The 17,876-nt window shown below is 43.5% G+C and overlaps 1 protein-coding gene and 1 long non-coding RNA gene across 2 annotated transcripts; both read right to left on the reverse strand.

Annotated features, from left to right (window-relative positions):
- Positions 1-1,119: 1,119 nt before the first annotated feature.
- Positions 1,120-14,808, reverse strand: NDE1 (nudE neurodevelopment protein 1). The gene is made up of 9 exons (XM_027885475.1): positions 14,747-14,808; positions 10,615-10,744; positions 9,916-10,069; positions 6,720-6,868; positions 6,256-6,392; positions 5,344-5,520; positions 4,584-4,675; positions 3,421-3,557; positions 1,120-2,312 (listed from the first exon to the last, which is right to left on the reverse strand). Exons 2-9 carry the CDS (start codon positions 10,698-10,700, stop codon positions 2,219-2,221), a joined length of 1,026 nt encoding a protein of 341 aa, XP_027741276.1. The 5' UTR covers positions 10,701-10,744; positions 14,747-14,808; the 3' UTR covers positions 1,120-2,218.
- A 1,705-nt stretch (positions 14,809-16,513) lies between these two features.
- Positions 16,514-17,399, reverse strand: LOC114058295. The gene is made up of 2 exons (XR_003571413.1): positions 17,320-17,399; positions 16,514-16,635 (listed from the first exon to the last, which is right to left on the reverse strand). It is a non-coding gene; the product is annotated as an uncharacterized LOC114058295 (long non-coding RNA).
- Positions 17,400-17,876: the final 477 nt, after the last annotated feature.

Genomic DNA, 17,876 nt, shown 5'->3' on the forward strand with positions numbered 1-17,876 from the left:
CAGTGTGACTACAGGGAGAGCAAATCATGCAAGAACATCCACCTTGACAGCTAAAGCAATCATCTTCTAAATCTGTTCCAGAAGGTACAGAGATCACAAACTGGAGATTCAGACTAGGCACTGTTTAGCCAGCAGAGTTCAGAGCCCAGAGAATTCTCTCTGCTCATGAAAGAGTAACGAGGAACCCATTTAGAGCAACTAAGATGACAAGCTGCAGCAGAGGGGGGTTAGGAGCTTGGGATAAGATTGTTTCATTGCTTGCTCGGACACACCGCCCGGCTCTGTCAGGATGCCCGAGAGCTGGCTGGAAGAGGCACTTTGGGAGCCTCATGTGGGAACAAGGAGACCCAGCGAGGCAGACTCCACATAAAATGGTCTTAAGCACCAATGCTTGAAGCAGAACCATCAGACCGAACATGGAGCCCTTCAAAGAGGATTTTTTTTCAAAAAATTCAGAAGCATAATGGTAGAGGTTGGTCTGATGGTCAGAACACTGCCCTACCACTTAAGAGACTTAGGTTCCAGTCCCTCTTCCACAAATCTCATGACAATATAGGGAGTCAGAGTTGCTTTGGTTACACCACAGAAAGCAAAGCATCCTTCTGCAACAGCAGCTGAACTAAAAGTGCCTCTCTGTACCATTACAAAGGCGATTGTTCTGGACTAAATTATTTTGACAATTATCAATAGCACTGCCCCTTGTCCAACTGCAACAGTGTGAGAGGACAAAAATTCTGAGTTAAAGATTTTAAGAGAAAGAAATGCCAATACTAAGCACTCTAAATTCCAGAGGCATCTTTAGCTATGGCAATATTTACATTCCTCAGGGTAGGAAAGAATGAGAAGAAAGATGTAGGAAAATCTTGCATGATTCAGCAATGTCAACAATATCTCTTAACTTAGTTGTTCAGAAACAAATGAGAAACTGGTAGCAAACCTCTCTGTATAAACCACAGTAACAACTTGCAAAAAAACCTCAAAATGCATTAACAACTAGCATTCAAAATAAGCTTTATTCTGCTCCCCAGTTAAGCCAGCTTTGTAGGTAGACTGCAGAATGGCAATGATCTGTGGTTATTTCATATTGCAGAGAAATATGCATCAGTGGCTGTTTTCACATATTCTTTTGTCAAGTAAGCTCTCCCCATTCCCCCCCCAAAAAAAAAAACCCATAAAAATTGTTTAGTCATGATTACTTTTGCAAGTAGAGGCTTCCATAAAATACATTAACACTGTGAGTGAACCTACTCCATTTGAAAAACAAATTCAAATGCAGTAATATTATACAGGGGAAAAAAACAATTTAAAAATAATTCTCTACTCATATACAGTTGTCTAGCATAAAAGACTTTTCAGGTTAAAAAACCATTTCTATATTAGTAGCAGCTGAAAGCATAGATTCACATAGAAAAAAAACCAAGAAAAAAATTACTAATACCCAAGGCACATTAATAAAGGGGATTCAGTAAAGCAGTAAACCCCATCTATCAAGATGTCAGAACTAGAAATTTAATCAGGTCTCTGACTTCCTACAACTGCGAGGCTTTATGTGTCACAAAAAAAAAAAAAAAAATCTATATGTTAAGCCACTCCCAAGTTCCCCACCCTGCTGTCAGTTCTGGGATCTCCAGAGCACTCAGCACTGGGAATGTCTCACATTTAACCATGAGTGGAAATCATTGCTTACAGAAACATCCTACCACTCCAGAGCCAGGGTTTTGTGCACCAACATTACCACCAAAATATCCCACGAGGAGCTCAGCAGCTTCCCTGCAGAAATCCACAAATCCACCTTTCTGCACATAAAAACACTCCCCTGCTTTGGGTGACTGCAGCACTCAACACCCACCACAGAAAGCAGAATTCAAGCCAGAACACCCTGGTGCTGTAATAACACCAAAGCCTGAGGAGATGCACAGGGAATACTGTCTCTGCTGCAGGTAGAAGGACAATGGCTTTGGCAGTGTCAAAAGAAGCAACCTTCAAGGAGGTATTTACAGCAGCTGATGCAGGAAGCAATTCTCAGTCCTGCAGTTCCAGGCAGCATTGCTTTGTCACACTCCCCACCCACCAGGCTGGGCAAGGCCACAGGAGGCCAAGTGGAGCTCCTTGTTCAGTTCTCACCTACCCTGGGACTGCTGCCTGTTTGCTCATTGATATTCTCTTTAAAACTAAAGTTTGAAATATACATTTTCTTTTCCAAAGCCAGCCAGGCTTTTCATAGCAGCATCTTGACCACACTTTGTGAGGGATGGCTCATCGGTCCTGGAATACTCGAAGGCCGTGTTCCAAACTCCAGGCGTTTCGCTAACCTGCAAATACAAAACAGGAGTTGGGGCATCTCTTGCTCAGTGTAACCAACTTCAACACAGCTGGTCACTCCCAGAGCACACCACTCAGCTTGAGAAACAACAGATGAAAGAACAGCACTCTGAGCAATAAGTGAGCCTGTTCCTTAACTGGGCTGAGCTTCCACTGTATCACAGGGCTCTGTTTCCCTTTGAGTAGCAAGCACTATCTTTTACAGGGGTTGGAATTTCAGTTCTAGCATTACAGCAGTAAATATATAATCAGATGCATGGATAAGTACATGCATGTCCCCTGAGGCTTTCTTGTAGGAAATTCCATGTGGTTTCTCCCCTGGGATAGATAGTTCAACATGAACACTCCTTCCACACAACAGCACTGAGCACTGGGTGACAGGACAAACAGAACTCACAGTGCAAAGGTCTAGATCAATAATTAAGTCTGGGAAAAACTGTACTATAGGCACTTAATTTAAAGAGAATTGAAACAATGTGCAGTACAAGATTGTTAGGGTTTAAGGAGACACTGAACTATAATTTGTGATAACCTTGCTGATTTTTCTTCATTTGTTTAAAATGAGGGAACCAGTCCAAGCATTCAGAGAAATGTGTAAGTCAAATGAGGTAAATTCCTGTCAGCTGCTCCTTGAAAACATATCTTAGCAACTGTAAAGCATTCTGAGTGGACCCATGATTTACCTTTTTTTCCAGTTCTCCCATAAATGAGAATCTTAATTGTGGTAAGGAAAGCCCTACATGCCATAATGTTTCTGACACATCACTTGTACAAGAACTTAAAACACAAAACAAAGTGAGCCAATAAGCAAGAGCTCCTCTGTTGGAGTTTGTCTCCTTTAAACACTGGTTTATAATAAAACACATCTTGCATTTGCTTCGAATTTGAGGAATTCAAAACCTGATTTCAGCTAATCTCTGAATTTCGACAGCCAGCGACTCCAGTTTTAAACTGATCTGAAACCTTCAAATCCTAACCCCAAATAATTTTTTATATTTTGAAAACAAATCTGTCTGGAAACAAAGATTCAGTACTAAATACCAGGCCCTAAGTTTTGACACCAGCAGCTGACAGACACCAGCAGAGAGCAGCACTCACCCTGTGTCACTCAGAGGCGGGTGAGGACTCAGGCGCGTCTCGAGGACATCTCTGTTCATGTACATGGACACCGAGGTTCTGTTTGGGGACTGGTCATACACGAAGTTTCGGCAAGATGCGAGTTTGGACTCCAAAGCCTAATTTAAACACAGGAGACAAGTGTCGGATTCACCCGTCCCTTTAAGAAGATGGCATTGTGGCACACCAAAACTGCATTAAGTGTGTGGGGTTTGGGGCTTTTTCCTTTCTTTAAGAATGAGTTGTCCAGTAGAGGAACCTGTTGACTCCAGTGCCACAGGAGTTCTGAATTTCTGGAGAGAGGAAGACAGTCATCCCTCTAAAGCTAAATCTGGGTTTCTGTAGGGAGCTGATGCTCTTCACCAGCAGGACCACAAAATCTTCAGCTTCCTCAGGGAGATTCTGACATCTTTCTTACAGGCATCACTTTTTAGATTACTAAATGTTCATTTGAGCTATCAGCTTCCCTAGACACGTAGTAGGCTGTATGTATTAGGTGGGAACTGAGGGAACTGAGCCACAGATACCTTATTCTCCACCACATGCTGCCTTCTAGATCACCCCACATTTATTGTGAGTTACTTTTCAGCTGTCTCAGTTCTGCAGCTCAGCCCAGCAGAGTCATACAAATGCTTGTAACAACACAGCACAGCACCAAGGGACAAGGAAGGACACAGGAGTCATGAGCTAACTTCCATCATTAGCACCACCTTAAATATCAAACTATAGCTTAACAGGACCTTAGGCCTTGCTCAAAAGACTACTTAAGGGCTCTTAAGGCAAACTTCAGCAGAAGCCCTTTGGACAGCAGGCACCAGCCTGCTTTTTTCTCTGCCTTTTCCAGGAGCAGATCCCTTCCTAATTTCCTCATGCCAATTTACTCTTTCTGTACATGCGCTTGCAGAAATTTGTAGAGGAAGATTCTATCCCCATCTGGATTAGATTTTAGAAAAGCAGAGCAAGGTCCATCTTTATTTGGGCATAAATCAGAAACATACGAAGTCCAGACCAATTTCAAGGCCCTGCTTAGCCAACCTGGGGGCAAGACACGCTTTCCAGTCTCCCCTGAGCAGCAGCACAAATAGTCCTGGCTGCAGTTTTGGACAGTTCCACCTCTCCAGGAGCCTTGGCAGGAAATCACTCACCCCCACTTTTCGCAGCAAGTCTCCCACAATATTAAGTGCAGATATTCTTGCAGCAGGTGTGAGAGGCGTTGCACCATAACTGTCCTCCAGACCTGCAGGGCAGGTTAAAGAATGTTACTCATTTTAAAAAAAAGCTTTGACACTGGAAGTCAGAAGACAGCCTGACATCGACAGACAGAGCAGATGAAACAGCAATATCCTCAACTTTTTGTATCTCACCTCCAATTTGAAGAATTGGGAATTTGAAGAACTGCCTTCCTGAGACAGCTCATTACACTGTCCTAAGATGAAGTCTCTAGACATGTTGTGGCTTGGTTTCTAGAGATCTGTTCTACCAGCCTGCTCTGTCTCTCTTGCTGCAGTGAGACCAGAGGGATGTGTACTCTGAGAGGATTATCATTTACCATTTTACTACAAATCTCCAAATCCTCTCACTTCTACAGAAGCAGTAATTCCTTCACACAAAACATATCATTTTAGGTTAAGGATACTGAAGTCCACTAACTGTTAGTGCTCAGAGTTGTAATATCAAATCATCAGAATGTGACAGTACAACTCTCTGCACTTAAGAATGCATGTGAACAGAGTTACAAGCATTTCTGGTTTTTAAATTAAGGGGAATTAGTGTGAGAAGTCTGAAATACTGAAACAATCAGTGCTCACAAAAAATAAGTAACAATATAATTGACATGAAAGTAGAGGTATTTAGTAGAGACAGATAGGATGACTGGTCAGTGTTGTGCTGTTTCCTGTCAGTCACCTCTCCTGTAAGTCCCAGGGGTGGGTATGCCGATGGGTGTCCGGCGCAGGGAGGGGGTTGAAGGCACAGACAGGGAAGCCTGAACTGCAGTGTCTGTTCTTTCCGCCTCCAGGGTCGCTCGCATGGGTGTTTTGGGTTTCTCCTGTTTCTGCTGCACTGCCAGCTCTTGGCGCAGGTCTGTGAAGGAAGCAGCACAAAGCAAGCCTTCGGAGTATCCACCCAGCTAATCTTTCGCTCAAAAGACTTTTCTCCTCATGGAGGTGAAGTCAAGTCACTTATGTTATGTTTGTAAAAACTACTCCAGGCACATCTTCAAAATCTGCGTGATAACTAAAGGCCTTTCTAGGATTGTGGCTCCAGATGTTTTGGTGGTATTAGTTCAGTTGCTACCACCTGGCTTTCATTTTCATACCCTTTCATAAGGGTCCCCTTGAGACAGGGCATTAACTTCTTTCCCAAAGTTACAGGTTGGTAAGCAGAGGCACAACCAGAAGTCAGTCACATCCCTCCTGTTTTACTTCCCCATTAAGGCTTCATTGACTCCCCTTTTAACAGGCCAGGAGACAATGAGGTTAATGCATATTAAAGCTGACCTTCATGTGTTACAGGCAGCCAGACCAGCACATGCCCCAGCTAGACTGGCCCTTTTCTGCTCCCTAAGGCCCTGAAGCACGACCACAGATCAGGAGAAGGCTGGAACAGACTTCTGCTGCTGTGATCTGCTCTGGAACAAGGTCAGGAGTTCAAGGGGTAGACAGAACAGTCTTAAGTTTCCTTACTTGCTTCTACATTTCAGATAGCAGGTTTTAAAGTTGCAAACTTAAAAACCGAGCTCTGAGATATATGGAGAGGAATGAACAGCTACAAGCCAGGAGGGGGGCAAGGGAAGGACACAATTAATTTCTGTCTAACCTCTAGCTTCATCTTTCAGGCGTTGCACAGACTCCAGAAGGTTTTCCTTCTCATCCAGCTCACTCTCCAGAAAAGCATTTCTTTCAATAGCCTGGTTTAAACGCTGCTCAAAATCTTCCAGAGACATTATAGTGGCTCTGAAAAAGAGTTCACAAGGTGTCACTGCCAGATCCTTCAAGAACACAGAGGATATCCTCACTCAGAAGAAAAAGGATACTGTTGCATTTTTGTTTGGTTTGCTTTAATATTATTATTTATTTTAGCCTGTAAGATATGAAAGAGTGCAGTGGGGAGAGTAAAAGGGGAAAAATAAATTTATCACATTTCCCATCTGCTATCAACACAATCATCACTTCAGTGATTAGTTCAGAACAGCCATGCTAATGAGCACAGTACCACAAACAGCTGTTTTGCACCTCAGGACAGTACAGAGGTGGAAAAAGAAAACACAGAAAATGAGTCACCTTTTTGCTCTTTCCAAGTCATCATTTTCTTGCTCAAGTTCTCGAATGTATTTCTGAAGCTGATCTTTAATAGCTCTTGTCTGTGCCAAGTCATCTTCCAGCGCAGAGATTTGCCTGTATCCTTCTGAATGCTGCATTTCAATCTTCTCCTAATCAAAAGCAAATCAAACAGCACACCAGGTACTTAGTAACTCATGTTCTCTTTCTGTGCTGTTGTCTGAGCTCCTTTAAAGGCAGATGTTCCAAAGTTTTTTTATCCCTTTAGATAAGATAAAATGCCAACAAAGCCAATTGCTCACATACTTTTGGGCTGCCAGCAGACAAGAGCTCTTCCTGGCACTCCTTATCAAACAATGGTGCTGGGGAACATTCCCTGATCCTCACAGCTCAGGGCCATTCCTTGCCCCTCCCACACAGCACAATCAGCATGATTTCTGAGCCCTTGAGCTTTAGCAATACACACAGCAGGATGCAAGAGAAGGTTCAACTCTAATATGAAGTCCAGCAGTACTTAGGAGCCAAAAAACCAAGAAAAAAATAATCCAAGTGTGACACTGTGGAATCAGCAAGATTCTGCATTGCCCCTAGGGTTTTCCTAGCCCAAAGCAGGTTCAGAGTTCTGCTTTGGATGTGAACCTGAACCAAACTGTCTCCCTTCACAGCACGTATAGAAGGGTACACTTAAGAGAGGCACAGGCAGGGAGGAAGGCTCAGCTTCTACATTAGATCTGTCTCTCCTGCACGGCCACTGTAAGTAGGGTTAGTTCCACAGAATGTGACAGGGAAAGCTTCACAGCACACTGTCTGTTATGACACTTTATACTCTACCAACTTGCTATCAGAGCACTTCAACACGCCAGAAGCTTTTCCTAAACTCCAAGATTGCTGTATAAGCAGCATTCCTGAAGTGCTCTCCATCCCAAATTGAAGTACAAAACACTTGAAGTCACTGAAAACAAATCCATGCCCCGGAATTTGAAAACCATGGCGTATAGTCTAGTGAATGGTAATTTGAAGACAGCTATTTCAGCACATGAAATGCAGAGCCAAGCAGGAGGGAGAGAGATACCCATACTCAATTAAGAAATTATTTTATTACAGTGTGGTGACACCGCTATAATTCTAGATCTCTGGAGCATAGTTAAGAGCCTCCAAGAGGCAGATTACTTCCAACTAGCTACTCAGGACTCTCTAAACAAACCCTCCAAAGCACTATTTCCATTAGTTTTTAGGTAGTGTGAACACTGGTTTCTGAGGGGGGAGCAAGCACACACACATTAGGCTGGTGAGCTGAAAGCCACAAGCTGTGTGGGCCTGGCAAAGTTCACCGGAGCTGACCTAGATGCAGACACCAACCCCTGATGGGCTCAGTTAACACTGCTGCTCAATAGCTTTGAGATAAATGCTTTGCTCTTGAATTGATTCAGATAAAAGACCAGAACTGCAAGGTCTGGGGCTTTGTTTTTAGCCAATTGTAATAAACTATCAGCTGATCTGGCCCTCAATGGTGGCTCTGTTCCTTCACCACAGGCTGTTACTGCAGTTTTCAGGCTGCATGAATAGCCAATTGTTAAATGGTTTATTTCAAGCAGAATATGTTTTAAGAAAATTATCAACTATGAAGAATAATTTTAGATTTTCTCAAATATGGCTACCCTCCCCTTTCTGAGTTATATGTTGTTTCCTACTGTTTTCATTCTTAACTGCTTTGGCTGGTCCATTGTCCCTTCCTCTCATCCCAGCTACTCTAGAGAAAGAACAGTCTACACACTCTTCCATCCAATGAACTACAGGCTTTATTTCTGTCCAGCTTTTCTCCCCAAACCCATCAGCTTCCATAGGCTGATGTGGCTACACAGGACAGCAGACCAATACTCCATACAACACACACAACATTTAATACTGTTCAGTCACCTCAACAACAACAACACAGATCAATGGAACATAACAAATACAAGAAACAAGCCTTGGAGGTCCTGCTATCAAAAAGCAGTGAGGGGGGAGAACTGCTGAGTTGGTGCTAGAGGGACAGGATATGTGCCTCAAATTCAGGAGTATTTCCTCGAGACAGTAATTTGTACAACAGTTTAAACAAGAGGCATTGCAAACGTGGATTCAGCCGGTGATTAATCCCTTACACAAATACCTTCACTCCCATTAGCTCATTATTGCATCCAATTGAGTAGAAGAAGTGTAATTACACTAATCTCTGCTTCCACAGAGATCCACCCAGCCCTACAAAATACTGTGTAGTATTTCTTGGGTCACTACAACTCATCTATAAGCCTAGAATCAAACTTTGAAAAGGCACACCAAGTTCAGTGACAATTTTTTTCCAAATTTTAAAAAATTTACTGGTGTTTCCTAAACTTTCCAAGCAGCACAGATGACTTGCAGCACCTTCGATGAGACTGAAATGAAGCACTCATCACTCTTCATGCCCTAGACAGCTTCATTATTTCTTAAGTCACTGTGGTAAGAAGTTCCATCTCAGTAAGTTCATATCCTTTGTTTTATAGTTCTGGAAGTTAATGCCTTTCTGCTGGCTCTTCGTTTCACAGAAGGCTAACCAAGTGTAAAGAGGATAACGTTTTTCCCCAAGTACTGGCAGATTCAGTAACAAAACCAGGGCTGAAACAGTTTTATGACTCTCAGTTCTAAGGGTCACCCACTGGCTGCTGCTTTCCAGCTTATCTGGAATGCCAGATAATAAATACACAGCTATGTAAAAAGGGTTTAAAACTACTGAGTTTTCTTAGGTCATGCAAAAACACAGCTGCAATGTTTGTGTTTTGATTGTCCTGCAATATTATCTGTGTCTGCATAATGCAGACAGCAAGAAAGCTGTGAACAAAAGCATTAAATAGATGGAAGAAGGAATAGAACAGCAGCTCTGTTATATTCATGCTTAGTCTCACTGTAAGGTGAACGATTTCCTCCCATCTGAAATCTATCGTGACACAACGCCACAACCTGTGAACAGGGATGCAGGAACACCACCAAGGAACGCAGAGCCCTCAAAGCAGAAAACAGATCGGTATTTCTTATTTTTTCCAGACTTTCCTTTCTGTACTTTTCTGTTGGGTTTCTTGGCAATGCTGAAGGTTTGCCCCAAGGCAGGGAGAATCTGCACATGCCTGTGCCACTCACCTTTGCAGTCAGGATGTACAATCCTGTGGGCACCGTCCCCTCTTACCTTCACTGCCTCCAGCTCCATTCGCAGGCGGTTGTTTTCTGACAGAAGGTCTCTGTTCCTGGACTCTGTTTGCTGCAGCTGAGTCTCCAGTTCAGCTTCATACTCTCGACTCCCTTCTTGGAATTCACGCAGTTCCTCCTGTGTATTCTCAGCACTAGAGAGCAATTCCAGCAACAGAGCTCATCATAATGAACAATGGAAAAAATATCTCATGTACACCCAAGGTAAAAAATATTGCCCTTTAAAAGAGAAGGCTCTATGCCCTTCTCCAGCACATCTGTTCAACAGGAAGAGAGAACCATACGCAAAGGTTTCCCCGTGGAACACGGAAAGCCACCCTGTAGTGAAATTGTGAACAAATTAAAAAAGCCCAAATAAACAGAAAAAATCCCAAAGCCTGTCTTCACACTATAGGCGTTGAGGACACGTGGCATCCCTTTAGTTTGTAAATTGTCCCCTGCCATCTGCACATTTAATCTGTTATTCAGTTCAATTATTTATTTGGAAACATGAGCAAAGCCATTATTGATTAGCAATAAAAAGTGAGTAACAGAGAGAAAGATGGAAGGAAACGTACTTTAATATTCTTAAAATAATTCTATTAAAACAATCCTCTGGCAAGCTAAACAAGAAGCAGTGAAAAGTGTCTTTGCATGCAGTGTCATGCACCCTATCCAATGAAGGAAGCCAGTGCCTTACCACTCCTTGTATTTCATCGCCAAATCTTTCCAATATCTGGTTTCCTCTTCCACTGAGCTGAAGTGATGTTCTTCTGAGTCTTCCATGATGGGTCCTCAAAGTTTAAAACTCCTGTTTCATTTTTCTCTCCCTGGAAAATTAAAGGGTCAAGCCTAAGGCAGTGAGCTACCCCAGTCCTTGCGGCTGCAGAGCAGAACACCCCTCCTCCCCCACAGTCACTGCTTGCCTGGAGACCAAACTAAAGACCAGCCTTGACAGGACTCTTGTCGGAGAGACCATAAATCTGACAGAAACCCTGCTGAGTCACCGGCTCCCTTTCCCCACATCCCCAGCCGAGAGCACCTTCCACCCCCAGCACAGAGCACCAAACAAACCCCACACTCAAGCTGCAGCTGTGCCACTGCACAGAGAACAGAAAGAAAGAAGGTATCTCAGGCACAACTTCAGCTGCAAAGACACTGCAATTCAACAACCCTAAAGACACCTGCAATGAAATTAAACAGGAACTTCAAAGAGACACGGATAAGGTACTCAGAGATACCGATTTCCAGTGTTAACATTTTCAGGAATACATAAAAGCTTTTCATGGACATAAATGCTGGACACACAAAACATTTCTCCTGGGTCAACAAACAAAGCCACCCAACTTTAAATCTGAAATATCACAACCCATGTAGGGCTGAAAGCTGCAGCACATATGGATACCTCAGAGAGCCATGGGAAAAGGGAGCTCTCGAAATTCCCAGAGGAGAGAGGATAGAAGCTCCCCAGAGGTTTTGGCAGAAAAGCACCTGGCTGGGTTAGGTATGCAGATAGATTGCAGCAACCCTGTGTGCAATCCAGACCATCCAGCTGTTCCTGTGCCAGCATAAACCCAGTCACAGGACCCAGTCCCAAATGGGAATGACACATGAAAGCCACAGGAGAATCAGGAACCTCAGGGTGGTCACTCCCACTTGAAACTTAAGTATCAAAACAACACAACTAAATAAATGCTCTGTGATGTGCATGATGAACTCTAATAAATGGATCAGTAGCAAATATAACGTTATATGAATCTTATATCATTTTATATTTAGTCTCAGCAGAGAAACACCAAACCTGATGGAACAAGGTGAGAAAGACAGTCAAAGCCTTCAAAGACCACTTGGATGTCAGCCCTGCCTTCTACTCTTATTGTCATAGCTAAAGAAAACGTGCATCCACTGCACATCTCTTTAACTCAATATTTATAAACTGTGTCAAGACTTTCCTCTCCAAAAAAATCACCTGGTGTAAACAGGATTAACAGCCATCTATCTAATAACTCTACTGAGAGAAACCAAAGTAGTTCTTACCTCTCCTACAGACAGGAGTATCAACTACCCAAAGTAATCTGGCAATCTACAGCCCAATTCTTACCTACCCAAGCAATGCCACAGCCCTTTTCCCAGCCCAGCAATTATCAGATTATCCAGCAAAGCGTCACAGCTGAGTGGGCTGTGCCCACACCCCTCAATGCACAGGCTCAGCTACACACTCACAGAAATCACAATATTATTTAGAAAGGGAGCTGCCAGGGGAGGGGAAAAGTTACTCAGCTGTAGTTTTTATAATTGTTTGACACAAAATGTTCATTAGACAAAGCCACATGTCTTCCTTCTCACAAGTAAAACCACTGTGTGAGGTACTGACACACCTCCAGCGTGAAGTATCAAGGCTGCTGTCTGTGTATTTACAGAAGTATGCACTGGGAAAAAGAGAGGAAAAGGAGTATGAGTAAGGAGAAGCGATTTTCCAAAGAGTACTCTTGCCCATTAAAATGACCAAGCATAATTAACATTCTTGACCTAGGATAGTTTATGACACATCTACTCTGTTATTTTTAAGCAAACTGAAAGTGCCTTTGATGTCAATAAGCATGTTCTTATGCTCAAGGCACTGTGTACACACAGCCCCCAATCCCTGCAGCACACTTGTGAAGAAAAAATACAAAAGCTTATAATAAATCCCATATCTGTGTTTGGACAGCCCACAAAAATAATTCAGACAAGATAAAGGTGGAGTGCAAGACATCTTGCTGCCAAAAGCTTTCAAACAACCTTCTAGAACCAAAAGACACAGCTCCCATCGTCCTCAAAGTCTCAAATATGCTCATGCCTGGCTCTTCCTTGTGTTTTTATACCGCACTTTGGAAGAACTAAAAAACAGCAGTAATTGACATTTTTTATGATTGTCTGGTCACATAAAGAAGAACTTCCCTTAACTGAGCCATGGGATCTGTGAGACTTTCACAGAACCTTGTTAACAGAAGCACAGAGGTGCTGTGCCCTCCGGTTTCAAGGGATGTCTTTGTAAACACGAGATTATGGACCCACTGAGGGTGTCAGCCATTAAGAGTACACTCTGTTTCATGGTTACTATTACTAAATAGCACTTATAATTTAAAATTAATTGTTGAACTACAAATACATGGAAGGACTGTGGACCTGTACTTATTCCAGAGATGTGGCTACTGCCCAGTGCCACAGGCAAATGGTTTTTGCCTGCACACAGGGAACACCTATTAGTTTCCCTGTACACCTGCACTACATCTTAGCTCACTGGGATTTTCAAAATAAATAAAGATGCAAAATAGAAACTTAAACTGAAAACTTCCAAGTTTTAGACAAAGTATTACATATTTTTTGTTTTTCTGAAATTTGTCTAAAAACAGTGCAAGAACCACATAAGTCTTCCTAAACTTCTTGTAAAAAGAATAGGGCTGTGACTGGTTTTCCCTTGCTGCCTTCTCCCCTGGATTTTTAACAGCTTGGAGACAACATCCAAAATGCTTGAAGAGAAAGTAATTAGGAATTCCTCATTGTCTCGGCTCACTACAAAAGCAGAGAGGGCAAGGGGGGTGAAGGAGGGTTTAGAAACGCTGTATTAAACACTGGAAAAAGTGGAAAAAAGCAAGGAAAGTCAGTCACAGTCTGGAACAGGCACACACTGGCTGCACCTTACTTGTTTTCACACACATGAAGCAAGAGGAGACATCTGGCCCGATCTGCTGCGTGCAGGCAGCACGAGGGCTGGTCCCACGCATTACAAACCCACTACATCATGCAGGAAGGGGAAGAGTTCATGGGTGGGGACCGGACTTTTGCAAGGAGAAAAATACCGCAGCATAAACGTTTGCAGGAGACAATTTCAGACAAGTGAGAGCAGAACTGCAAAATTTCTCAAGGGGGAAAAAAAAAACATCAAGAAAAGCCACAGACAAAATTAGTGAAGGAACTTCAATTTAGAAATCAGAGTCTGAGTTCACCCAAACTCATGGGGGCCTCAACTTAGATTCTGCTTCAGTCCTAAAACGAAGGACTCAAAACAACCCTGATACTGGACCTTTTTTTTAACAAAAGAACATTTTAACTTGGTGAACAATGTTGGTCTATCTTGGTAGCAATGCCTAATGGTCTGAGCCAAAGAAATTCATTCTGTAATTAAAAAGTAAAAGTAAAATAGTACCACTAATACTACAGAATTATCCATGACGGAGATGATGAAACTCCTAGTTACACATATTTTCCAAACTGTAAATCGAAACAACCCCCCTCTTTGCTCCTGGAAACTTCCTTTCCCATCCTATGAAAATTACACTTGTTTAAAATAGTTCCCTTGAAAAAGTCCTCCTGTAACACAAGGGCCTATTTTCTTTTGTTTAAGCAATACAAAAGGAAATCACCACGAGAAAGAAAAGGGAGAGGTCACGGATTACTACAGAATCCCCCAGCCAGCACTGAAAGGAGTTATCAGCTTCTCCGGGCTCTTCTCTGCCAAAGGGCTGAACTCAGCAGAGCTCTTCTCATTTACCAGCGCAGCTCCTACACTTTCTAAGCAAACTCCACAGTTCTCTCCTGGAACGCCTGACCTTTCCGCTTCCAGCTGCAAGCCGAGAGGTCAGCGAGGCAGCGCTCCGGGCTCCCCATTCCCATGCGGAGCACGAAGCCGGGCGGGAGCGAAACCAGCGGGCACGGCTCCCACGCCCTGCTCCCCTCCCCACCAGCCCCCGCAGGAAGTTCAGGCGCGCACAGCAGATGGCAGGGAAGGGCAGGGTGCCGGGTCCCTGTCCCCCCATTTCCAACCCCATTCCCCGTGCCCCCGCTCTCACCGCTCCCGCAGCTCCCACCGCCCGCTCCGCTCCGCGCCTGCCCCGCCCCCGCCGGGCAGCGCCGCCCCATTGGCTGCGGGTCACGTGCCGCGCGCCGCTCCGCCAATCAGCGCCGCCGGGACGCGGTTTGGAAACTTCGGTGACTTTCAAAAGGCGCCGGGGGCGGCCGGGCACGGTCCCGATCCCAATCCCGGTCCCCATCTTGATCCCGGTCCCTTTCCTATTCCCATTCCCATTCCTAGTCCTGGTCCTGATCCTGTTCCCAGCCACATCTTCTGAGGTGTTAACTGTGTAAACCGGTGTAAAACATGCCAGCCATGGCGTAATTCTAAAGGCATGATTTGCCTTGGAACGTTCTAAAGGAGGAAAAGCTTTACATCAATTTTTTTTTATTATTTATTTTTTTTTTTAAATTTTAAAGGCCTCTGCTGGAAAAGCAAGCACTGAGACAGCCCCTGTAACTATTTTTAATACCAGCACAACGTCCTTAGACCGAAGTCCCCTTTTCCCAACCTCAAGGACAAGTTTCTGTGTCGCTGAAGCCCATGGTGTAAGGACAGAGCAGGCTATGAAATATTAGACACTTCCACTCATCTACATCTCAGCATGATGTCACCATTCCAGAAAACGAGCCGCAGGCACCCGCAGGGGGATGGACCTCTCGCAGACACCGGGACAGAGCAGCCCGTCCACTGTCCACTGCAGCCCAAGAATTCCCTGCCGTGCCCTCACACGCAGGATCGATAGCACAGGCACCGAGGCAGGTAGAAGCTTTCTCAAGTGCCCCAGGTGTGTACACAAACATTTGCTCATTAGCCTGCTTGGCATTTCCTGAGTCAAAACCAAAGCACAAATTATCACACGTGTCTCACTCCAGCCCACAGAGGCACGGCCATGTGTCACCCAGTGTCACCTCACACCTGGCAGCAGCTTCCCAAACTGCTGGATGAGAGACACCCATGTGGGAGTCCTAATCCTAGTTTCCTTTACTGCTGTGATGCAATACCAGGCCTGGAGCAGTCTGACTCTGAGAAGACTTGTCTAAACTGGGAATGTGCCTCTTCCAAAAGCTTTGTAGAACAAGCTGGCACAGTAACTAAGTGGATGCACACTATATTCTACTAAAAGAAATCTGTCCATAGCTAAGATAAATTTAACAGAAAAGGATGAGCAAAACTATTATACTTTCAGGTCAGGCATTCAGCAAAATAACTATATTTTCAGGTCAGATGTTCAGCAGAATTAAATGCAGACAAACTATTATACAACTAGGAAGAGAAAACTAAATTGTGTATTTAAAAAATTGGGTTAATAGCACTTGCAGTTCTGTCATTACTCGAGAATGTTTTTATTATTGGATAAGTTGCAGGAAATAAACCACATACTATTGTAGTATGTGCCCAGTAATTAAAAAAAATTATACATTGTTCACAAGTTTGGGACAAAGGACATTTTACTTCAACACTTCAAGCAAATTTTTGAGGACAGTGTGAGTTCACAGGTGACACCAAAGGTACACCTGACTATTTTTAATATTTCTCCTCCTGAAGTACTTGTAAAACACAGCAAAACTTCTGAGATTTCAGAGGCAGCTGAGAGCCCCTCATCCAATTCTGAAACAGTGTAACAGCACCCTAACCAGGGGCACTGCTGTACTCAAGCAATAAATATTGTTTTAAAAAAAGGTTACTGTAACCACTCTGACTGCCTGGTTTGCCAGAAGAATGAGAACACTTGGCTATTTCAAAATTAGCAGAGGAGAAGAAATTATTTTATGCATTTATTTTTAGTTTGCTGATTAATAATTAATAACTGGCAGATCTTTGTGGTGCCAGGATTAATGTGCTGGTTGTTTTGATAAGAAGGCCACACTGATTCTTCCACGAAAGCTAAGTGGACAAAAATGTATAGACTGTAAGTTCTGGTAAAGTTGCAACACCTTATCTTTGGCAATAAGCTTCCTATGGGAAAAAATACTTGCTTTGCTGCAAGTAAATAACTCACCACAGAACCACCCACCCTATTGATGGAACAGGAACTTCTCATCAATTGTCATTGCAAACTACTGAACTTCTATATTTTTTTTTCTAATGGATTACCCATAACAAGATGTGACAAACATGTATTAGAATATCACATGGAAATATTGATGTCACTGAAGAGCAAGTATTTAACATCAGTGAAACCTGTTTCTGTCTCTTTAAAGATGTTATATAATTCTCTGCAGTCTGTACAGATTTGCACATGCTTAAGCAAGAAACAGATTCTCACTAGTTAAAAAAACCTTCTGATGTCTTGAACTGACAATTTTGTTGATGAAGCTGCCAAACGCTCATTGATGGCACTGGCTTGTTAAGCAGAGCAGAGCACAGCAGCACTCCCAGCCTTGGCACACAGCAGTTACACCCCCAGTGCCCCTGCCAGCAGGGACAAGACTGGCTGCAGCTGTGATTGTCACCAAGGTGCTGCCACCCGCAACCTGTCAGGCAGAGGTGAAGGTAAAATGCCAGCTTAGCCTGCTACCGTGATGTCACTTAAAACATACTGAGCCACCAAAAAGCTCTGCCACTCACCTCCCTCCCTGAGGGGCTCAGCTGCCCTCGTGCCAAGGAGCAAGCCCAGCCTGGATGATATGGATTGGCTGCACAACTTCTGAAACAGGGCTGTGGAAACACAAGGGAAGTTTTGGAACCACAACAAGAATGGTGTTGATAAAGCACTGATGTTTGGGTTTTTGCTAAGTCATGTTTATCATAAGTCAAGGACTTCTTGGGTTTTTTGTGTCTCATGCTCTGCCACTGGGGAGGTGCACAAAAAAAAAACCCTTGGAGGAAGCAGGTGACATGAAGTGGCCAAAGGGGTGTTCCCAGCACAGCACATCATAGCCAGGATACAAACTGGGGGGGAGTCACCTGGAAGGGGTGTCTGGCATCGGTCAGCAGCTGGTGAGCAATTGTATTGTGTATCAGTTGTCTGGGGGGTTTTTTGCCTTTCACCTTTTAATATCATTATTATTATAATTTACAATTATTACTGTATTCTGCTTTGGTTTTGGTTTTTAAACTGTTCTTATCTCAACCTACAAGTTTTACTTTTATTCTCTTCCCCATTCCACTAGGGTTGGGTGGAG

The sequence above is a fragment of the Empidonax traillii genome, unplaced genomic scaffold, assembly GCF_003031625.1.
Source record: "Empidonax traillii isolate 1590-97213 ecotype Southwest subspecies unplaced genomic scaffold, ASM303162v1 scaffold166:size2381449, whole genome shotgun sequence".
Classification (NCBI taxonomy): Eukaryota; Metazoa; Chordata; class Aves; order Passeriformes; family Tyrannidae; genus Empidonax; species Empidonax traillii.